The following is a 24,775-nucleotide window of genomic DNA, read 5'->3' on the forward strand; positions in this document are numbered from 1 at the left end:
GTAGAAAGCATAATATTAGAAGAAAATTTATTTTACATTTATTTATATCAACAGTGAGATAATTTTATGATTATTTATTTATTGACATCGTATCTAGATTTTTTGCAATGTGTATACATATAAGTATATCCCAATCACAGTTATTAAGCACAAAACAAAATGTTTCACCTATCCGTTGTTCATGAGTGCATTGAGGAAAAGATATATATATATTTCGATCAAAATTTCTCGTTTATATAGAATCGTATACAATTATGTATGATTGTATCTGAACTATATTTGTTACTTATATATATTTATATATGACGCAAGACTTATATATAATTATATATTAAACTAACAGAAATCCATATATAATTATACATAAAACATGTGAACATTATATATAAGTATGCAAAATGCGCACTTATATATAATTATATGTAACAGTTATTGCACTTATATATAAATATATATAATGTCCTGTATTCTATCATTTATAATTATACATATTTTTGCACAATTATATATAGTTTTGTACAATTATATTCAATTCTGCATGAATATACATGAAAAATTTTTTACCGGGTAGTAAGATATCTCGGTTGTTTTTATCAATTAATTATCGTATTAATTTTTAGTCTTTCGCGATTAAGACTTTTCTTAATTACTTTCATCAATTTGTTCACGTTCGACATCTTTTCCTTTGTCTTCTCTCCGTTTTCGTTGTTTGGCAAAACGCAGCCATTCTGCTGCTATATTATCACACTCAACTTCCGTGAAATTGGAATGTTTAAAAGTAATTTCTCCTGGAAAAAATAATATATTATAGAGTTAGTAAAATAATATAACAAAGATTTCGGTTAACAGGTATGTTTAATTAACATGTAGAACATACTTTTCACAATTTTAATAAAATATAGGTTGGAGTCTTTGAAATTATTACGGATGCCTTTCCATGAACAATTTATCGCACATTCGTTGGAAAATATTTTGGAAAGAATGCGATGAATAATATCGCGAGGATTATTTCCACCAATCCTTAACAGAAATTGTTTTTATAAACAGAAATAAACAATTAGAAAACTTTCCATATTTTATTATGGCAAGACTATTTGTATGTCATATCCAAAGGCTGGATCGCGGTGCTTAGACCATATAGATATGGACTGCGCATTCTGCATTTTCAATGAAGCCACATGAGAAAGAGAGAGAGATTGTTTGACCATGCGTGTGACAAAGAAAAAAAAGCTTACTTGCTCTTTCTTCTTTGTCACACGCATGGTCAAACAATCTCTCTCTCTTTCTCTTAATGTGGCTTCATTGAAAACGCAGAAAAGTGGGGATATGCGCAGTCCATATCTATATGGTCTAAGATCGCGGTGCCGCTTTCCCCATTCCAAGCGCGTACTAGCGGCCGAGCGCCGTGAAATGCAGTGCTGTCTACGCCGCGCCGATAGACGGCATTGCATTTCATGGCGCTCGGCCGCTAGCACGCGCTTGGAATGGGGAAAGCGGCACCGCGATCCGGTCTCTGGATCATAAAACAGTTGTGTATATTAAAATAAAAATGCTATTGAAACTTACAAATTGCGTCACTGCTTCGTTGGTGTCGTGCAACAGCAAATCAAAATTACGTATGGCTTCAACCGTTTGTAAGGGCAATAGTTCAGCAATAAGACTATCCTCGCTGCTCTTCGTTAAAACCGGAGCTTGGTTTCTTATAACATCTTCAATTCGATGTATTCGTTCTTTTATATCTTGCAATATTAAATTCGATGTGGCTTGGGAACGTAATATTTCTTTCAGGTTTCTTTCTGCAATGCAACGAGTAATGTTATATATAGATGTATATATGTATTAGAGTATAGTAATAAGGTATCTTGTAGATAAGGTGTAAATAATATATATATTTGTAGCTTATACGTACGTGAATATTATGTATGCTTTCTATTTAGCGACACAAGTCGACACAAGCATCATTCTATCTTTATTCTTACAGAATGTAGAACGAAGATGGAATGATGTTTGTGTCGACTTGTGTTGCTAAATAGAAGCTGCCTAATATAGCTGTTAAGGCCAATGTCCACGATGCTAGAAATCGGTCCGAGTTCTCGGACCGAGAAATATGCAGCCAATAAAATTGTCGCTTTTCCGTAAAAGCTGCATATTAATTGGCCACAAATTTCTCGATCCAAGAACTCGGACCGATTTCTAGGCATCGTGGACGCCTTTTAGTGAAGTAATAGCAGAAAATAAACTACTTTTCTACTTTTACTAATAATTATTATTACATTCCTTCTGTTATGTCTTGTGCCTGTACAATTTTTATGGGAATCACTGGATATTGATAGAAAACACTGCGCTGATGGAACGCAGTGACTCTCATAAATTTGAAAAAATTTGTAGATCATAACATTGAAAGAATATAATAAAGAATTGTATTTTTTTTTATACATGTAGCTTTTTACTTAATTAACAGCCATCATATGTATATATTAATATATACTTATTTTCATATTCGAGTCCTCTAGACATCCTCTTATTCCTTCAAATGGAGCAGATAATGGAGCACCGTCTACAATATTGAGACATTAATATATTATACTATAACTATAATTATTACAATAACTATAATTTTTATTCATTTCAATAATATGTATACCTTCCAATATTATGGACAATTGAGAAATATTTATTTTTTCACTGGGTTCAGAATTTAAACTGGGATTTGTGCAGGAAATCTTCCTTTTTTGGAAATATATGTATAGTATTATAATAATAAAAATATATATAATAATAGTACTAAATACATAATATACATACCATAAGATTGTGAAAGTGGAAAGTCATTCATATCATTTACATTTTTTTCATTATCATTGTTTAATCTTAAGTTGTCCGGACAGGCTGGAATAGCAGAAATTTTATTCATACTGTTTGGTTTCCCTGTAAAAAATATTTTTTAAATATTTTTTCTGTAACACTTAAAAATAAAAAAAGTTATTCATTTTCTTATTTCACTTTTATCTCTATCTTACAAAAGCTCCCGAACAAAAACGAGATAACTGTTAATTTGTAGGAATTATTAATGTTTAGAAATATCTTAAAAGATTTGTATAGCTATTAATAAATACATATCAAATAGTTGAACTCTATTTACTCAAATATGTACAGTTTTCATATTATACTCAAATACTCAAATACTCATATTATACTCAAATATGTACAGTTTTCATGTTTTGTACATAAAATGAAGAATGCAAAAATATATATTTAAATTATATTTTATTTTAAGTAAAATAAAGAAATCAAGAGACTAATGCATAATTATAATGTACAGGATATCTGACTGTTCCTGTACATCCGCTCGTGTACAAGTAGATGAAGTCAAACTGAACACAAAAGTCCTCTATGTTCTAAATCCATTTTACAAATAACTACGTGTTATTTAGGCCTAGTTCCACAATCCAGTTAATATCCAAGTTTAAGTGGCGAATGGACCAATCAGGACCCAGTTTAACGTATTAAACTCGGGTTAACTCGAAATGTGAAACCGGCCCTTAGAGTTAGTACATAAAAAAGATTAATGAATTATCACGTACGATTACTTATCATCTTTTTTAATTAATAGCTTAAATTTTTACATGATTATTTGCAAAATGGTACAGGATTTTTGTGTTTGGTTTGACTTAATCTACCTGCACACGAGTAGACTTTTGCGGGAGCAGTCAGATACCCTGTATATTAAATATAATAAAACATTCTTGTAATACATACTCTTATAAGTTTTACATGATTGAGGCACATCATTTTTCTCTTCTTCACTGCTAAATCGATTGTATGAAATGTGTTGTCTTTTACCACGTCCCAACCTATCTTCATCAGTTGTTTCATAATTGGAGTCAGCTGCACTTTTTCTTGCAGATTCTAAAGATGCTACAAAAACAAAAAAATTGATATCTACATTAATCTACGCGCGCGCGTATGCGTTAAGAATAATAATACTAATATTAAAAACAATAATAATAATATATTCAATCTTAACTTATATGATCTAATGATAGTGTAATATAATAACAAGGCATATACTCAAGATATGAATGCATAAGTACTTACTACAGTATTTTATGACGTCAACTTCATATAGATTCCAACATTCTTTCTACATTCGGGTTTGTATAGTTGGTTATCAAGGGTTTAGCATTTATTGTTCGTGACGGCCAATAACACAGCTGCTTATTGTCCTTGCGTTGAAGCCACGATACTGGCACCTCGGAATATAGATTGTCTACAATAAATTTGACAACTGCATATGTCTGTACTATTATTTTGGCACGATTTTCCATTTTTCAATATAATCTGTAAAAGGAAACAGTATATTTTAGTATGTAAAATTATTTCACAAATTAAAATATGTACATCTAATGACATCAACTATATTATATTGGCAAAGGCAGATTGATTTGACATAAAGAAAATTATATTGTTTTAATGTAAAATTTGTATAATTAATGTAATATCAAAGTTTTCTTCTTACATAAAGTAAAACAAGTGGAAAATTTGTGTTTAGGTTAAAGGTGTTAGGTTAAAGGTAATCTCTTATATTAATAGTTATCAATCAATCAAAATTGTAATTTTGCGATTTTGCTTATAATTTCATGAGATTTAAGTACATAAAGCATTGCAAAATTAAAAAATTAAATATTAATACAGCATACTTGAAAGTACTTAACTCACCTTACTAATATTCCTTCAATATGAATAAAATTTGCAAATTTCCAAGTATACAAGTTAGCATTACTTCCCATACATTGAATGTAACTACAAGGCTCCTGCAATGTTACTGCAATCATCTGTGCTGTATAGCTCAAGACAAAGGAATATGTTACAATAACTTACATTTTATTCACAATCTATTTTTAGGATTATTTACAAGTAAAACACATAAAAATACAAAACATACAAAAAATACAAATTTATAAAAATGTACAGCGCGCATCTAATTGTTAGTATGAAGAAGCGGAATTGTAATATAAGAATCGTCCTGATCTATATTTTTCAATATTAAACATTTTTTTTTAAATTTTAGTTAATGGAATTGTTATAATTTCTGAAGCAGTTGTGTTTAAAACGACATATATACCTAGTTTTTCTGAAGCACATGGTACAGTGAAAAGAGATTTTGGATTTAAAAAACGTTTTGCACGAAAGAATAATGTACTGTCCTCTTTAACTACATCCAAAATAAAAACTACAGAATTATCATTAAGCAAAGCACACTTATCATTTTCAGTTATTGCAATTTTGAAATTTTCATATTGAAAACACGAAATTTTATTTTTACTTGTATAAACAACAATCGGATAATGTACGATAGAGCACGGTATAATTGGTTGCTGTAATTCTTCAAATAGGCGATTAGATAATTCTTCTAAAGGTTTTCCACATTGATGCAATTTCTTTTTAATCTTCTGCATATTATTTTTGTATTTAAAGCAACTAAAATTGTCAAGACAACCAAAGGTTTTTACATCATTAGCAATATGAATAAGATTATGAACATTATGTGACAGATATTCTTCACCATAAATAGTCCCGTAATTAGAAACAAACCATAATAATAACGAATGTGCATAAGTTACAAATATCGTACATATTTGTGGATCAGCCAATATTCTTATCGCAACACTAAGGGAAAGAAAGTGATTATACCAAATCGGAGGAATGGTTGACTTTAAAATTACTATTCCAGTATATAACAAAAATTGACGCAATTCCGTAGCTTTCCATTTATCAATATCAACTAAAGATCTAGGTTTTCTTGCAAATTCAGAAGGAATGCAATGTTTAATATTCATTAAATGTTGCGAAATTGAATTAATATTTTCTTCACGTAATCAGTTATTTTTATTTCCTTTTATCTATAATGTCAACAACCGTTTTGTAACACCTAAGCAAACAAGGTGCATATAATTGAGCGGAATTTGTGAAATCATCCCGATGGAAAGCTTTTCTAATATAGAATCGCCTGTGTGATGTTCAATTTGAGTTCGATTTTTGAATGAGTCATCTGTACGTAAAATATTATTAGTTTCAGGAAAAGTTACTCTATTCATTATGAAATCACCTTCTTGTATACATTTAGTACATGAAAAATATCCTGTGTGACCTTTCGTATAAGTGATGAATGATTTGGCTGGAGCATCACACAGTATTGCTTTAATACTAACTTTATATTTATTGTTACAAACAATTATGCCATTTTCGGAGAGAAATAAAAATTCGTTAATAAAACCGGTGAGAAAATCATTTGCATCGTTCGGTTTACACATACCGTGATACATACCAATTATAAATGGCGATGTATGAATACTAATATTTTCAATCGATGCCATTATAGGCCACAATTGGCTACCAGAACTTTTTGAAATTGGTAAACCATCTATATTTATGTTTATTTTAATTTCATCTGTCTTAATAAATTTGGAATAAATTTCTATGGATCGTTTCAGAGCAGAAGCAACACCGAAATGTACATACCGACCATTACCCATATATTTAATATTTATTGACGCGTTACGTGGTGTATGAACTAAAACTCTAACATCACCAGGCAATTCTACATGACCATGTTTTCTTAATATTTTAAGTAATTCATTAGCAGTACTGTGAGGTATATTATGATTTATAATTAATCTTTGTAAATCTTCCCGTAAGCTTTGCTCGTTGTCTGTCAATGCAATATTATCTTGTAGATCAGTATATTTTTCATTGTTTTCAAATCGAGACTCTAACTCTACTGATAATTCTGATGATTCCTCCGATTGGTATATTCTATCTTTAAATGATATATTATTGTTACAAAAAACTTTATCAGAATTTACGCTTTTTGCCGCTTCTTCTACTACATTATTAGATAATACATTTGGTAAAACGGATTCTAATGAAATATTACTATTATGTAAAGTTTGTTAAATAATTTGATTCCTTCGTCTTTGTGATAAATACCTCACATCTTTAGGCATGATGAACGTAGGATTGTTGTGCTTACACAAATATTACCTAATTATACCTAAATAAATAAATATTAAAATCAAATTATTAAAGTTAAAAGTTTTTTTAATTTCGGCTAAATCTATTTCATTTTAATAAATTTTAACACAACCAATACAATTTCGTATTATTTTATTCAAAATCATTGTTCTATTATCTGAATTTACTTTGTATCGTTTAAATGTGTTTTCTTGAAAACAGTTAACTTTTACGAAATAAAACAAAAGTATGTTTTTTTAGAAAAAGATGTGGAGAATCTAAAGAAACACTTAAAAATATAAAGAAACGTTTTGTAAAAAATATTGTCTGTTAGAAGGCTTAAAAGTGGTCCGTCTCTAGCTCTCTGATATGATATCAAGGAATTTAATACTCTATTTTAAAGATTTTTACTTTTAATATAAAAATAATTATTATAAATTATTAAAATCTACAGAATAATATAAGAGTTATTTAAGAAAAATACTTTTCAAATTTTAATTTCAAAGACAAGTATCTCGATAAAAATGCATTATAAAAAAATTTATAAATTTATAGGATATTTTTACCTATTCGCTACATATCCAATGTTCTATCCATATCTAAGGATGATTCTACTTGTGGCTTATCCGAGTGAGTATTGTAGATGGTCAAAAACCACACTGAAGTTGGTTTTCAATCATATCAATCAAAAAAATTTCTGATTTTAGATTAGATACATCTGATTTGAAGTGTCAGAACGGTGAAGAGATTATATTATTATATATAAAAAAAAGAAAAAAAAAGCAGTCGGATGAGCCACAAGTAGGATCATCCTTAGGTACAGATAGAGCACAAGAGACATTGCCCACATTTAGTGAAACACTCTGTATATATACAATATATACGTGTACCTATAAATATACATGCAATATTCAAGAGATCGTACTTACCTGTATATGCTTTATGTCTATCTAGGTGCAGAGATGCGTAGATAAATCTTTAACTCTTTCCTTATACTGAAAGTAGTTATCGTCCTTCTAGGTGCAGAGATGCGGAGACAAATCTTTTGCTCCAGCTCTTTTCTTGTACTGAGAATACTAATCGTCCTTCTAGGTGCATAGATACGTAGATAAATCTTTTGCTCCAGCTCTTTCCTTGTACTGAAAGTAGTAATAATTGATGTAAAAGTCTTCCTTAGAGGCTATGTTGCAACATAGAAATTACAAATAAGAATAATGGCAATACTTTATACGTATCAAATATAAAGCTCACGATAAAGTACAGCAAAAATATGCAATTCACAACTTTGAGGTAAATTTACGTTAGCATAGAAATAAAAAAACTCTGTTTAACTTTTATTTGTTAAATAGATAATAAAAGTAGGTATACAAGGCGGGTTCTAACTCAGGTCCTCTCAGGGGGGGTGAGGCGCGAGGGGGATTTCGGTGACGCGGGGGAATGACGTCACGCGGGACGGAGGGGATTTCGGTGGTGCGGAGGCTGCAGGGCCGGTGTTGGATGTTTTATCGCAAGTATAAGCAATATTATATTACATACCCGGTTGATAAACAATATAAACAGCGGTATTCCTTAAGCAATATTGTATTACATACCCTAACGCGTCGGGACATGTTTTCGCAAACAAAATAGCTCTCGCGGTACCCCCCCCCCTCACTCCCCAATATAAGTAATTCTAGATTTTTTCCGTTCGACATATCCTTACAAAATAGCTCTGGCAGTACCCTCCCCCTCCCCCCTCCCCCAATATAAGTAATTCTAGATTCTTTTCCGTTCGACGTATCCTTATCTCGCATTGAATTACGCGTCGCGCGAATTCATAAACAATATAAACAGCAGTATTCCTTTGAAGAGGATTGGATTTTTGGGGCTGACTAACGCGTCGGGACATGTTTTCGCAAATAAAATTGTATCCTTATCTCTCTCATTGAATTACGCGTCGCACGAATTTATAAACAATATAAACAAATGGCGCCCCTCAGAATCATCTTCCACGATTTTTTCTCGGAAGGAATGCAACGCATATCAGCGCCGATGTTCGGCTGCTTTGTGCTCTCGCGGTACACCCCCTCATCCCCAATATAAGTAATTCTAGATTTTTTCCGTTCGACGTATCCTTATCTCTCTCATTGAATTACACGTCGTGCGAATTTATAAACAATATAAACAAATAGCGCCCCCAGAATCATTTTCCATATTTTTTCTCGGAAGGAATGCAACGTATCAGTGCCGATGTTCGGCTGTTTTGCGCCTTTGTTTTAAAGATAAGAAAGGATTAGACGAAATATATAAGGAGGATTGAAGTGCATCAAATCATAGTACGTGATTTGAACGCCCATCGACACGTCGGTTGTAAAAGTATAGCGGTGTTCTGTTAGAAAGATTTTGCGCGATTAATGTATAAAAATGGAAGTAGACGAAGATCACGCGTTGTCGGACAGTGATTGCATTAGTGACTGCAGTGAGAACTCCACGGAATATATCGACAAAATAGTGTCTGTTGCGGAAATTAATGCTCTAAATGGACGTATAAAATTTTGTGCCATATACTTTTATTATTCCATGGGTGGTGCTTTAGCTGTATGTCCTTCGTGTATGATTGCATTGCAAGGCGTGGATAGTCAAAACATGTATGCTGTTCGAAAGCATAAAATTGAGACACTTGATGCAATGGATGGCCGATACTGTTCAAATTGTAGGGAGCCGTTGTATCTAACATTTCCGTGCAATATGTGCCCAATTTGCACACAGTGAAAAAACATTGAATAAGACTGTATAAAGTGTGCGAGCAACGTGAGAAAAAAATTAATTTTAATATGTACAATTTTAATTATAATGTGGTCGATGATGAATATTTTGATAATGAATATTTTGATTATTATAAAGATGATATCGTCGATGCTCTGGAGGGTAAAAAAAATTTTATGAATGTGCAACGAATATCACCGGTGCATTTTCTACGCGATCGCGAACTCGGTTTACGCGTATCACGAACTAGTAACCACGTTGTCGGACAAAGGGTCTGTGTCCACCGTGAACCTGCTTATCACTGGCCTTACCCCGTGAGAGAAAAAATATACAGACGAATACTTGATGAGTGCAAGAAAGAAGAAGAAGAATTTAGCTATGAAAAGAACTATTACGACTATACGACGAGCATTATACGGAAGATCCTGTGTTTCGGCAAAGCTCTGTGCATTAGTATTTGTATAGATATTGGAAAGTGCGTAGAATTGGTGATAATGAACAATTTGTGTCCTTCGCAGTATAGGCATTGGAAATATCCTAGACACGTAATAATGTTGCGAAAAAATTGTGACGATGATGATGATGATGATATGAAAGTTTTGCATTGTTTTCATCGAAGTGTCTTAGACGTTAGACGGCTTTCAACGTTATAAATGTATGAATATGCACTCTCACGTTCAAGATAGCGAACGGTATTGCTTATCGTGTGCAAAAGTCACGTGCAAGTGCTCCGTAGAAAACTGTGACGTAGTGTTTTAAAAGTGTGAAAAAAACAGGAAAAATGGAAAACATTGAGCAGACTGAACGCGACCTGGTGGAGCAGTCCCGCCAAATTGCCACCTTGGGCGAGTATTTTGCATGGCTGCAGCGTCGCGAGGAATTTATCAAACAGCTCGAAGAACGCAGCCGTGTCAAGCGTCCGCGACTCTCGATCGGAAGTAGACAGTCTCTGGTGGCTAAAATCGCGCGACTCGAAGGTGCAAAGACTCGATTGCAGAGACGGTTTATACCCAGTGGTGGTGATTACAGCGGCGACAATAACGCGGAAAGACTCGTTTGGCAAGAGATCGATACCACGTTCGATAGTCGTATTCTGACCGGTGCTGTGATTAACGCAAACTATATTGAACCTTGTCAATTTCTCGAGGATGCCAAAGACATCGTGCTCGAGCAAGTGTAAGACGTTATAAAAAGACACAACAGTGTAAAAGTGAACACTATATTCAACGGTGAATTTGTGTCGGGTGATAAGCGTGCAAATAAAAGTATCAATACGAGAAACTGTGAACTCTTTCGCACATCCGATTTCCACGAGTGGTACGAGCGCCGCGTTATCGAGCCCACTCTAGCATCGTTGGAAGAATTTCAGGAACGTGATAGTGGGCACTGTCGCGAATACAGAATTTGACTGTTAATGTAAATAAATATAATCCTTTGCGCGCGGAATGTCACATTAAATTATCGCGAGAGATTACGGCGAAGAGAGCGGTGATTAACGTGCAATCTAAAGACAATGCGTGTTTCGCGTGGGCAGTGGTTGCCGCTATATCCCGCAGAAAGGAATGCGGAACGGGAATTATCGTACCCGCATTACGCGACAGTGCTGAATCTCCGGGATATTGAGTTTCCATTGACTGAATCAAATTAAAAGTGAATCAAATTAAAAAGTTTGAACTTGCAAACAATATCTCGATCGACGTGTACAGCATCGAGAAAGAGAACAGCATTGTTCCGATCCGTTTTTCGGAGCAGAACCGGGATAAACACGTCAACTTGCTATACGTGGAAGACGGCAACAACGTCGGGCATTTCGCATGGATCAAAAATCTATCGCGACTTGTCAGTTCACAGTTGAGCAAACACAAGAATCAAAAATATATTTGTGATCGGTACATATAATTTAAATAATTATAAGTTATATAGCAAATTGTGTATATATATAAATCTTTAATTTAAAAAATTTTCTTTTACAGATGTTTACATTACTTTAGTTCGAACGACAAGCTGCAGTCACATACGATCGACTGTCGAGAGTGTCGAGAACGGCTACGCTATCCGATTGCCGAGCGACAATGACAAGTGGCTCGAGTTCGACAACTTTAATCGGAAGGAGCGGCTTCCATTCATCGTATACGCCGACTTGAAATGCGTTTTGACCAAGATGGAGGAAGAACAGCAAAATTTGTACCAACACCATCGGGTATTTAGTATAGCGTATTATGTGCATTGTTCGTACGACGACTCGTTATCCGTTTATAATTCTCGTCGTAGCGCCGATTGCGTTTTGTGGTTCACCGAAGAACTTAAAAATTTAGCAATTCGCGTTAAGACTATTTTAACGACAAATGTCCCCATGGTAGATTTAACGTCCGAAGAGTGGGAAAAATTTCACAGCGCAACGCATTGTCATATATGTGAAAAACCGTTTACGCAAGAAGACGATACACGTGTACGCGATCATTGTCATTTGACCGGGCGATATAGGGGTCCCGCGCACTCAAATTGCAATCTAAATTACAAAGAATCTTTTTGCATTCCCATAGTCTTTCACAATTTATCCGGTTACGACGCGCATTTCATTATCAAGGATATAGCCACAGCGTTCGAAGGGGAAATCGAATTACTTCCGATAACCAAGGAAAAATATATATCGTTTACAAAAACTGTTGACCTTAAGGAAGAGAAAAAAAATCATGGAAAAATCATGTAAAACTTCGCTTCATCGATTTATACAAATTTCTTACGGCAAGTCTCGACAAATTGGCATCTTATCTAGACAAAGACAAATTCAAAATTTTAAAATCAGAATTTCAAAATTTATCTGCAGAAAATTTCAGTTTATTAACACGGAAAGGCGTCTTTCCGTACAAATACGTCGACTCTGTGGACAGGTTGCAAGATACGTGTTTACCACTTCGCGAACAAAGCTGCCAGATCTCCGCCGCAAGCAACATGCAACACGGCGTGGAGGGGGTAATGAGGATGTGAGCGTAAGCGTACGTGTGAGCTCGGCGCTTCGGCTAGCTTCGGATAGTAGAAGAGGACAGAATACAGTCTTGTCTTCTTCCTACCAACGAAAGCGACGGCCGACGCGCGACGCTACACGCTGCTCGCTCCCGATATCTCGATATGCGCTCAATGTTTCTCTTACAGCTTTTTTATCGTATAATATGTTTATAATATGTATGTATATATACAGGGTGACCCATTTTAACTTAGGCAGCCAAATAACTCGAAAAATAAGCAAGATAGAGAAAAATGTTTTAGACAAAAGTTGTATGGTTTCGAGGGGGCCATAAGATGGTATCATTGGTTTGACCTTGTAATTTGCAATTAACAATTCCATATTTTTTCTTAAAAACAACTATGTGTTTTCTTTACACCAATTGATTCCTCTCATTATTTTGTACATAAAAGTATTAAGGTAAGATAATCGAAAAATGAATATTTTACAAGATATTTTACGGTTTATGTAAAATTAAGAAATTATTTCAAGCATCATAACTCAAAAAGTACTTAACGGAAAGGTACTTAATTATAGTGTTTTGGAAAGCTCTCGAGATGAGCTACAAGAATGTACAAAAATATATAGGATGTTCCATTTAAAAAAATTGAAGTGACCTTCACGTGACCTTCAAATGACTCTTCAAGGTCAAACCAATGATACCATCTTATGGCCCCCTCGAAACCATACAACTTTTGTCTAAAACATTTTTCTCTATCTTGCTTATTTTTCGAGTTATTTGGCTGCCTAAGTTAAAATGGGTCACCCTGTATATATATTATATATATAATTTGTAATATAAGCACGCGTACAATATATTGCACAATTGTTTATCAATCAACTATAAATAAAATAAAAACATGCCATATTACTATATATACCCAGGTAAGGTTTGCCAACTCTTGCCCAACGTTAAACATCGGGCCGACATTGGCGATATCACGGCAAACCGACTGTCACTATTCGATCGCGGCGCGACAGCGACCCAAGCGAGGTTAGCCGACTCTTGCCAGATGCCGACTCACGTGTCAACGTTGGCAATACCGCGACAACTGGTGTCCGACATTGACCTGACATTAAAAAAAAATTATATTCGTGTATATTTATTTCGAAATTTTATTACTTTCTTAAAACTGAATTTTTCTTAATGATAAATTTTGTTCTTAAAATAATTTATGGAAAATTATATATTTGCGCTAGTTATGACATATGTAGATAATATATAACACTTAAATTAAATGAAGAAGTAGTCTACCACGTAAGGCAGTTGGCTCACGATCCAGAGGTCCCGAGTTCGAGTCCCACCAAGGTAAGTGTGTTTTTCAAATACGAGAAAACATTTAATCCATTATAAAAAACGCTAATTTTCAGATAGAATCATCATATAGGCTGCATTTTAAAAAACAAACGTAGTTAAAAAAAGTAATAAAATTTCGAAATAAATATACGAATATAATTTTTTTTTATGTCGGGTGAATGTCGGAAATCAATGTCGGAAATCAATATATATATATATATATATATATATATATATATACACGTGATTACAAAGGATATTGTACTGTATCTAGTTAAATGTAAGACAATAAAAATGCGATGTAACACTTAGTAAATAATTTGTAACAAGCACGCAACAATAAAAAACAAAAAACCTATATTTGTTACTTACATTATAAAAATATACCTTTATATAATAATATACAAATATACAGGGTGTCATGGAGATTTTAGCCCATACGAAGTAAGGAGGTAGATTGGCTCAAATTAAAAAGGAAGGACTTGTACTGCTTTGTGATATTCGCAATAATTAACGAAAAATTAAATAAAGAATATCGGCCAATCTGCGTGAGTAGAAGCACGCGGCGACGAGAGTCGTCCCACTGTAATCCTATACTAGGCGCGCGGCGAAGCGATGGGCGGATTGCTCTCCGAGACATGATGTTGGCGTGCGATATATCGCAATACTGCGCCGAAAAATGACCCGTCCTTTTAGTGGCGAGAAAATGATGCGCTATCATTTCCACACCACCTTGCGGTAGATAGCATGGTGCGCTTTTTTTATAGTGGTTTCCCCCATAGGCCTATTCCACTATCAATTTAAATATTTGTGAAAATTGTTCAAAATTTTACTGTACGCTGAATGTATCGTAAATGTAAAAAATTGATGATGACAGTACCTTCACAAAAATTGATCCGTGGTTGAAAATCCCTCGATAAAATGTGTTGCACACGTTGGTAATGATACGGACGTAATCCATTACACGTAAAGCGTGATGTACTGCGTATCGCGAAAAATCAAATTCGTGTGCCACATGACGCACGCTAGTTCCAGGATTTTCATAAAATGCTTCCAGAATCCTTTCTTCATTTCGTACACGAAGACGCACTGCTGGACCGGTTATCCCGATATTATGCACGATACCCAGTTTCACATAATTATTGCGCAACTCGTAAAACTGTACGTTCACTTAGCTCTCGTGCACGCCCGGAAAATCATTCCACGTAAATTACGGCCGCGCGATAAGGATCAGCGACGGGGGTCAGCGGGGGGACCAAAGATTCCCACGACCCCCAGACGCTTCGCCTCCCCACCACCTCTCCGACGATCCGGTTTATGATCCCCTCCATTTGTTGGAGGAGGGAACAACTCGGGTCGAAGCCACTCGCCGCCTCTCCCAAAGGAGGGGAGGAGCGGGCTGGCCTCCGCACTTGGCGGGGGACGCCCGCGCCCCCCCCCCATCACCGCAGGCGGGGACGGTGACACCTACAGGGGCAAGAGGGGACGCGCGGGCGGCGGGGGACGTTCCACCCTCCCCCGTCACCCGCCCGTCCCTCCCATCCATTTCTCCAATGCACCTCTCCTTCACGTCCTGGAGCTCTTCCTCTAGTCTCCTCACTTTCCTCCTCAGCTCCTCGTTCTCCCTCTGCGTTTTCTCGGTTTCCCTTCTGGAGAGGGACGCTTGCTCCAGCTCCTTCTCCATTCGCTCCTTGTCTAACTGCAGGCCTCTTATCTTCCTCCTCAATACTGCCGTGACCTCCTCCGTTACTCCACAACTTCCCTCTTGAGTCCTATGCGCAAGGAGGTTTACCCCCGCGTGCACTTTAAGGGCCGCCATCCTTAGGGCTCTGATATACGTGCCCTTAAGGTTCCTGGATATTGTGACCACCTTTTCAATGGTGCGAATCACCTGCATCACCTCCGATGTGATGTCCGGAGTTGACTGGTTTTCCAACTCCTCCACCACCTCGTCGATGCTCGGTAGGTTCGCAGCCGGGGGGATTGCGAGGTTGGGATCCGCCATCCTTCTCTCCTCCCATTCCTCCTGCTCCTGCTTCTTATTCTCCTCCCTAGCCCTCTGTTTCTCCCGCATCTATGATGTTGGTAGTCCTGGGCCTGCCCGGTTTCCTCTTCCTCTGCCTCCCTTCGATTGCCGTCACGGATCCCTCGTCCTCCTAATGGAGGCCGAGGGGGCCGAGTCGGACGAAGCGCCCCTAACCCTCTTGACGGCTTTGGAGGGGGCAAAGACGGTCGAGGACGCCTCGCTCGACTCCCACTCCTCGCGGATCAAGGTGGGCTCCTCCACAAAAATGACGGAATCCGCCGTCACACCCAGGGCCTCCAGCGGTGTGGACGCCCGTCTACCCCTAATTTGGTCCTCAGGTGGCCCCTCCATCCTGTCTAAGCGGACCGTCGGCTGCAGGCTCCCGATGTCCGGGAGGCTGCCCGCCCTCGGGACGCCCGGGTGCTCATCCGCCATCTCCTGCCTTTGGGGCCTGGCTATATTCGTGGGGGACCGAAGAATCAGGCTACTCCTACGGAAGATAGCCTCCTCCTCGTTGCCCCGCACCACCTCCACCACCTCGTTTACCACCGCCTGTGGTATGTCCTTGGTGGCCCTGGTCTTCTTAATACTTGGGACATTCAGGTACGTGGTTGCCTTCGGGTCGAAGACACGTCCTCCAACTCCCTTCACCGGTGGTGAAGTCACTCCGTCGTCCTCCATTTTGATGTGTGTGTAAATTTCTTCCATAGTAGTATCTGCAAAAGAACCGGTTCGGCCATCATGGCAGCCCCACCGCGATGGAGCTCCTTCCTTGGTGATTAAGTGCCCTAATTACGGGAAGGGAAATAGAGAGGCTGCTTTGGCTGGCCAGGCCTATCCCTTCCAATGACTCTACAGAAAAAGGGTTCCCGGAGAGGGCCGGGTCCACACTGATGCTAAAGGTTTAACCTCACCCCAGGGAAGGGGGGCGTGCCGATCCGAACGGTCGCTCCCCCCGACCCCAGGCTAGAGAGTGCCAGGGTATATCCCCCACCGGCAGGGTATGGGATAAGGGAGCCATTCCTCACCCCCACACTGTGTCACGAGAGGCGGGCTTCAACTCTCGGCTAGACTCAAGACGGGGAACGCGGAGCGGTCTTCCCACTAGTATGCATGACCGTTCACGGGAACTTTGCCACTGTTGTGGACTTACGATCTCCCATATTACTAGGTCAGAGGCCCAGATACTGACTTCACGCATTCCCCCCGGTCAGGGGGCTACTACTCCGCCATTGGTTAGTCTCCGGGAAATATCCACACATCCCTGTTCCACGCTCATACATCCATCACCCACACATACGTGCAATGGTGCACTCTTAGACCCACTCCCAAAGGAGTGGGAGCTCTCCCACCACAGCAAGGTGGCGCACCGTCGAGAGAGAGTGCACAAGATTTGCGCTTACTTTTATTAATATTATATAAATGCAACAAAATTGATTATTACAAGTGCTAAATAAGAATATTATCAGCAAGTTAATTACAATTTTCTTCTAAAATGACATATATGTCATATGTTATATCGTAATATATGTTAATGTAATATATGTTATATCGTAGTTATATCTCATATAGCGAAGGACTAATTTAATTTAATTTAATTAATAATAAAGTAAATGATAAAAGTAAATATAACTTGTAAAACTGGAGATGTAATTTATTTAGAATTAAATTCTTGCTTTATGCCTCAAATAGGCAGTACATGAATAATTTTTCATTTATCATATTGATTCCAATCAGTTTAATATTCTGAATCTCATCTGCTTGTATCAGAAATTAAAGTGATAGAAATTAAAATGATAATTACTATATTTTTAGTCTTTTATTCATATTCGCGACTTTATATATATTTCTGACAGAAATTAGATTACGAGAAAGTACAGCTCACGTAGCGGTAAGTGAAGGAACTATCGAATCATGCAAACTCTGTTCCGTTTCTGCCATCAATCTGCTATCAGAGATTGTGTGCGCAGATCCTGCTCGATTTTTGTTATCAATTTGCTATCAAATTGCGCCTCACAGATCCTGTTAAATTTCTGCCATCAATCTGCCGTCAGTTATATCTGCAGGCTTTACTCGATTTCTGCCGATAATTTAACATCAAATTTCATTGCGCAGATCTTGCTCGGTTTCTACCGACAATCTATTGTGAAATTGCGTCGCACAGATCATGTTCAATTTCTGCCATCAATCTGCCGTCAGTTATATCAGCAGGCTCTACTCGATATCTGCCGACAATTTGATATCAAATTTAATTGCGCAGATCCTGCTCGGTTTCTGCAACCAATCTGATATCAAATTGTGTTGCGCAGATCTTGCTCGATTTTTGCCACCATCTGCTATGATAATTTTAAACAAATCCTGTTCAGTTTCTGCTATCAAATTATGTTAGCAGGTTTTGTAACATTTCTGCTGACATTCTGTTATCATTATTTGATATAACTAATTTTTTATACAATCTATAATCTTACTGTCGACAAAAATTTGTAGCAGAAATTGACAAAATCTGTTTGAACAGACTTTGCTGACTCGGTTGTTTTTTAGTCTTTCTAAATATCACAAACAAGTGTTACCACCATTAGCTACCCTATACCCGGTAAAAAATTTTTCATATATAATTAGACAAAACTGATTATATCTAGTTATACAAATTTATATATCAATTTTGTCCATATAAAAACAGATATGCTTATGTATAAATGGACATGAATATATATACGCGCCGGAGAAGAAGAAAAAGAAGAAGAAAAAAAAGAAGGAAGCGGCAACTCCCCTTGCTCCTCCAGTGGATGGGACAGCGGGGAACAAACAGGTGCAACCGCAAGAGGAGGGTGAGAAGGAGAGGTATCCGGCGAGGAGGACCGATGAAACAAGGGCCAAGGTGGTGGGGAGGGGGAGAAAGGGGCCGGGGACGGCTCTCTTCCCCCCCCCCGACAGCCACCGGCGCCTGCAGGCGGGAAGTCGGAACAGAGTGGGAGCGGCGGCGGGGGGGGGGGCAACCCTCCCCCCCAGTAAGGGGTCGCCCTCCACCGCTGCGATTACCGTCACAGCCCCTGAGGGGACCTACGCGGACGTTATGCGTAGGGCCAGACGGGGCATCGGCGCGGAAAAGTTGAAGAGCCTGGGAATCGAGGACATGCGCACCCGTCGTGGGATGACGGGAGCGTATGTCCTCGAAATCCCGGGCGGCACCAAAGAAGAAAGAGAGTCCAAGGCGGACGCCCTTGCCGCGGAGATGCGATCGGTCTTCGCTGAGAACTCCCAGGTGAGGATCTCGAGGCCGACTGCTGTGGTTCGGGTCCGAGATCTGGACGAGGCCGTAACCGTAGAGGAGGTCGAGGCGGCCGTTGTGGCGAGGGGTGTGGCTCAGACGAGCGAGGTGAGGGCCTCCATTACCAGGTCCACTAATGGGATGGGGATGGCCTGGGTCCGTTGCCCGATAGCGGCGGCTGACGACATGGCCAAGGCCGGCCGTATCAGAGTCGGGTGGTCAACGGTGAGGGTGGACCTGACGACGGCACGCCCCTCCTACTGCTTCAAGTGCTGGAGGGAGGGGCATGTTGCCGCTAGGTGTAGTGGGAAGAAAGACAGGTCGCGTATCTGCTATAGGTGTGGAGTGGCTGGCCACATAGCACCGAGGCCGGGAGGAAGGCGGACCACAAAATGGGCGGGGCGGGATGCAACCTGGTGAGGGGCCGCGTCCCTCCCACGCCCATCGCTCGACGGAGGATGGTGGCGGCGAAACCGGATATACCCGGAGAGGACCCGACAAGGATGGAGGTGGAGGTGGAGGTGCAGCAGCAACAGCCGCCGCAGGACCCACCCAAGGAGCAGAGGACTCCGAGGGAGAGACCCGTGAGGAGGAACACGATGGAGGAGCAGAAGGCGCGGGATGGATAGGGGTAAGTCCCATACCATTTTACAGGCCAACCTCAACCACGCCCGCCGCGCGTAGGATTTATTCTTGCACATGTTGGCGGAGCGTGATTGCGGGTTGGGAGTAGTGTCGGAGCCGTACGCGGTCCCCCCTGGGCACCCAGCCTGGTTTGCGGGCGGGGGCCCGGGGGGGGGCCGCGCCGCGCGTGGCCATCGTGCGGGGGGCGACAGCAAGTCGACCTCTTGCAGGATGGAGGCTAGCGGCGTCTGTTTCGCGGCGGTGAGGTGGGGGACTACCTGCGTTGTGGGGGTGTATACCCCCCCCGTCGCTGAGCCTGGCCGAATTCGAGGCCGCGCTCGGAGAAGTAGAGGGGGTAGTGAGGAGTAGCCTCCCCGGGCCGGACCTTGTGATGGGTGACTTTAACGCCTAATCAGCGGGTTGGGGTTGCCCGTTCGGGGACCGGCGCGAGGAGACACTGATGGATTGGGCGGGGTCACTGAGACTGACCCTGCTCAACGAAGGGACTGGCCACATGCGTGAGGCCGCAGGGGGAGTCCATCATCGATCTGACGTGGGCCTCCCCTGCGGCCTTGCACATGGTGGCCGGCTGGAGGGTGGCCGCTGAGCTCGAGACCCTGTCTGATCACAGGTATATCGAGCTCGGACTGGCCGCCCGCCGGCCGCTCACCGGGACGATGGTAGAGGAGGAGCGCAGGTGGTCCCTCGCGAGGCTTAACCCGGACCTCCTGATGGCCTCGGTGCACGCCTCGCTATGGGTATGGGGGGAGGAGGTCCAAGCCTGGGAAGGCTTGGACATGGAGGAATTGGCGTTGAGGTTTCGCAAGGCTCTTTGGGGAGCCTGCGATGCCTCGATACCAAGGGTGAGAAGGGGATGCGGGAGAAGGTCGGCGTACTGGTGGACCGAGGAAATCCCGAAACTCCGCGAGGCCTCGGTCCAGGCCAGACGCCGACTCCAACGGCATTTGAGGCGGAGGAACAAGGACGAGGCGGGCATCGAGCGGGCGCGGGGGGAGTATCGTGAGGCTCGGTGCTCCCTCGGCGCGGCCATTGGGAGGTCCAAGGCGGCGGCCTGGGAGGACCTTATTTCCTCCCTTAACGAGGACCCGTGCGGGCGCCCGTATGGGTCGGTCCTCAATAAACTGAGGCCGCGGGCGCCTCCGACCACGGAGTCCCTGGATCCTGGTTTCCTCGGGGAGGTGGTTGGGGCCTCTTCCCTGGGGGAGCCGGGGATGTGGTGCCCTTCCCCCCTTGGGAGGGGTGCCCGAGTGGGGGAAGGAGTTGGAGGTATCCGCTGACGAAATGAGGGATGCTGTCCGGAAAATGAAGACGAATAAGGCTCCGGGTCCGGACGGCATCCCGGGGAGGGTTTGGGCCCTAGCCATGGGCGAAGTAGGGAGGCCCCTGAGGTATCTCTTTACGAGATGCCTCAGGGAGGGAGTCTTTCCTTCCCCCTGGAAGGAGGCGAGACTGGTCCTCCTCCCTAAGGGGGGAAGGGACCCCGCGGAGCCATCGGCCTACCGGCCTCTCTGTTTGCTGGATGAGGTCGGTAAGCTGATGGAGAGAATCGTGGTGGGGCGGCTCAATGAGCACCTGAGCGGGAGTGGGGGACTCAACGCGCGACAATTTAGGTTCCGGGCGGGCCGGTCGACCATCGACGCAGTCGATGATCTGCGGGCCTGCTCGGAACGGATGATCCAGGGGGGGGTGGCGTTGGCTGTGTCCTTGGACATAGTCAACGCCTTTAATACTCTCCCGTGGGATAAGGTGGACGCGGGTCTTCGGGCACACGGGGTCCCCGGATATCTGGTCAGGATGGTCCGGGCCTACTTCGTGGGTAGAGGGATAGTCTTTCGTGACGCGGGGGGGGGGGAGTTGAGAAGGCGGAAGATCCTTTGCGGGGTTCCACAGGGGTCCGTCTTGGGGCCCCTGTTATGGAACTTCGCGTACGACGAGATCTTGGGGAGAGTCCTTCTCCCCGGCTGCCACGTCATCTGTTACGCAGATGACACTCTTGTGGTAGCTGGGGGGAGGAACTGGGAGGACGCGATCGTGAGAGGGAATATTGCGGTGGCCGGGGTGGTCGGAGGTATTAAAGGCCTGGGTCTGGGGGTGGCCCCTCGGAAGACATAAGCTATCATCTTTCATGATGGCTCCCGAGGGACTCCCCCCAGACTACCCCTGACGGTAGACGGACACAGGGTCGAGGTGGGGACACGGATGAAGTATCTGGGTTTCCACCTCAACGGTAGATGGGAGTTCGGGGAGCACTTTGCTCAGCTGGCCCCCAAAATGGGAGGGGGGTGGCAGCCTCACTCTCGAGGCTGCTGCCCAACCTTGGGGGGCCAGACGGCCGTGTCCGCAAATTGTACGTGGGCACGGTCGGTTCGGTGGCCCTTTATGGGGCTCCGATCTGAGCGGGTGCGGCCTCGAGGTCCAGGAGGATTAGGGGTTTCCTGCAAGGGACACATAGGCCCATCGTACTGAGGGCCGCCCGTGCATACCGTACAGTGTCGTATGCGGCGGCGGCGTTGTTAGCTGGGGCTCCTGTCCTGGAGCTTCTGGCTCAGGGCCAGTCAATGACGTACTGGCAAGTCCGGGAGCTCCGGGAGAGGGGATTACCGATGGGTCCGACGGCGAAGAATGCCATCAGACGCCAGGTGGTGGACTCGATCCTCGTGGACTGGCGGAGACTACTGTCTGGGCCGGCCTACGAGGAACAGAGTTGTGAGGGCGATTTTGCCGGTCTTCGCGCAATGGGTGGGGAGAGACTGGGGGCAGATGACTTTCAGGGTGGCGCAGGTGCTGACCGGACACGGGTGTTTCGGTCAGTACCTGTGCCGCATTGGGAGGGAGATGTCCCCGGGGTGCCATCACTGTGGAGAGGACCGGGACACGGCGCAGCACACCCTCGAGGCGTGTGTGGCCTAGGGGGTACAGCGCCGTGCCCTGGTCCATGTTATAGGTGAGGACCTCTCCTTGGTGGCAGTCGTCAGGGCCATGACGGAGACGGAGGAGTCCTGGAGGGCGGTAGCTTGCTACTGCGAGACCGTCATGACGGCGAAGGAGGAGTCCGGAAGGGAGAGGAGAGAGAGGAGAAGGATGCCTCCTCCTCCACCACGGGCACAGGGCCCCAGGAGGGTGTTGCGGGGGAGAAGGAGGCTGCCAGGGCCTCTGGCCCCACCACGGAACCCACCCTGAGGAGGAAGAAAGGAAGTACCCTATAGGCAGAGCGGAGGGGCAAGAGGGTTTCCGGGGACCGGAGAGCCTCAGCTTTAGTATGGCCCTCCCTGCAGTGTCCCCACCTCCCGCCCCCCCCTTACGGCACAAGAAGAGACCCCGCCACCGGGGGCCACGGCGAGCCAACAGTGGAAGAAGTCCCGCCACTAGGGGCTGCAGCAAGAGGGGAACAGGCGTGGAGCGGGGAAACTCCCGCCTGCATTTCCCCCATGGATGGTACCGGGAGTGGAGGTGTCCCCCCCCCCGGTAACTACAGAAGGTAAGGCGGTGAGGGGGTCGCGGAAGAATGCTTCGGCGTACCCATGGCCTCCCTCGTAAAACTGCGGTGGAGGACACCCGCAGGGGTTTTAGCCGGTAGGAGTCCGGCATAACCTCCTCTCCCTCCCCGGGGAGAGGAGGTATCCATGAGGATTTCCCCTGCGCAACAAAAAAAAATCTTGTGCAGTTTCTGCTGTCAATTTGCCATCAGGTTGCATGCGCAGATTCTGCTCGGTTTATGTCGACAATTTGTTGACAGGTTATGTTTTACAGATTCTGTCGCCAAAACAAAAGCTTAATGCGGACACAGATAACTACGGTTCTGGTGTGGGATTCTGATCACAGACATCTATACTATATGCTAGACCGCTAACTTGCGTCGAATACATGTCCACGAAATTTATGTACTATTCTCACGCATGCGTAACGTTGGTGAACAGCAGTCACGTTTGTGATTGGTGATGTTATGTACAATGTACATAAGTATGTAATTTGTGTATAAACTTACAGTTGAATATAAGTTATTTTTAAATAATATATAATGTTCTTCGTTTTTAATTAAAATTTATTACAGCCTTTAAAGATAAAATATATCAAAATATATTTAAAAGGTATATGATATAATTAAAATCAAGATTAAAAATATATATAGAAGATTAAAAATATATAAAAATTAAAAATATATGTATATAACATTTATATATATATTTATATTTATTTTATTACAAAATTAAAAGTTTATAATAATGTAAAAAGTTCAAGATTTAAGGTGAAAACTTAAATATTAGCTGGTTACCAGTGTCCACCATATTAGTTTTCCACCAATATTACGCATGCGCGACCGCCATATTACATGGTTTTCGGGGATACATTTTATGTACAAAATCAATGGGAGTTAGCGATCTAGTTATAGTATAGATATCTGTGATTCTGATCGAATTTGCTGCCAATCTGCTGCCAATCTGCTGCCAACCTACTAACATTTTGCTTACTGGGAAGTTGCATATTCTAAAAGAACTTTATGAAAATGTGAAACAACAGCTCAAGCTTGAGACTATGTTTATCGCAATTCTTCAAGTGGAAATGAATATAATTTTGCAATAATTATAAAGAGATTATAGAGCCAACGAACTGATTACATGGAAGGAAGAAACGATATTGTGCGCGAACGTATTTTCACAAGTGGTCGACATGGCAATGGTATATTAAGAAACGCAGACGTACTTAAAATTAACAAGATACTAAAAGAAATTATAGTACAAAATCTTTATAAGCATAAATAAGTTCTCGATAAATTTT

General features: G+C 41.7%; 1 protein-coding gene and 2 pseudogenes across 2 annotated transcripts; 1 reads left to right on the forward strand and 2 right to left on the reverse strand.

The window, feature by feature from the left end:
- Positions 1-569: 569 nt before the first annotated feature.
- On the reverse strand, positions 570-5,368 carry LOC145967869 (uncharacterized; annotated as a pseudogene). The gene is made up of 10 exons (XR_014437596.1): positions 5,327-5,368; positions 4,720-4,814; positions 4,099-4,341; positions 3,760-3,918; positions 2,802-2,928; positions 2,645-2,727; positions 2,489-2,557; positions 1,567-1,796; positions 878-1,037; positions 570-788 (listed from the first exon to the last, which is right to left on the reverse strand). The product of XR_014437596.1 is annotated as an uncharacterized LOC145967869 (transcript).
- Positions 4,982-7,007, reverse strand: LOC145974078 (uncharacterized; annotated as a pseudogene).
- A 13,549-nt stretch (positions 7,008-20,556) lies between these two features.
- Positions 20,557-21,276, forward strand: LOC145967931 (uncharacterized). The gene has a single exon (XM_083093072.1). The coding sequence runs from the start codon at positions 20,557-20,559 to the stop codon at positions 21,274-21,276; it is 720 nt and encodes a 239-aa protein (XP_082949198.1).
- The last annotated feature ends 3,499 nt before the right edge of the window (positions 21,277-24,775 follow it).

The sequence above is a fragment of the Camponotus vicinus genome, unplaced genomic scaffold (genome assembly GCF_025532165.1).
Source record: "Camponotus vicinus isolate PSW18456_S1 unplaced genomic scaffold, iyCamVici1.0 SCAF_1, whole genome shotgun sequence".
Lineage (NCBI taxonomy): Eukaryota > Metazoa > Arthropoda > Insecta > Hymenoptera > Formicidae > Camponotus > Camponotus vicinus.

Coding starts and splice junctions, on each gene's coding strand:
- LOC145967931 (XM_083093072.1), top strand. CDS start 20,557: ATGGTGGCCGGCTGGAGGGTGGCCGCTGAGCTCGAGACCCTGTCTGAT.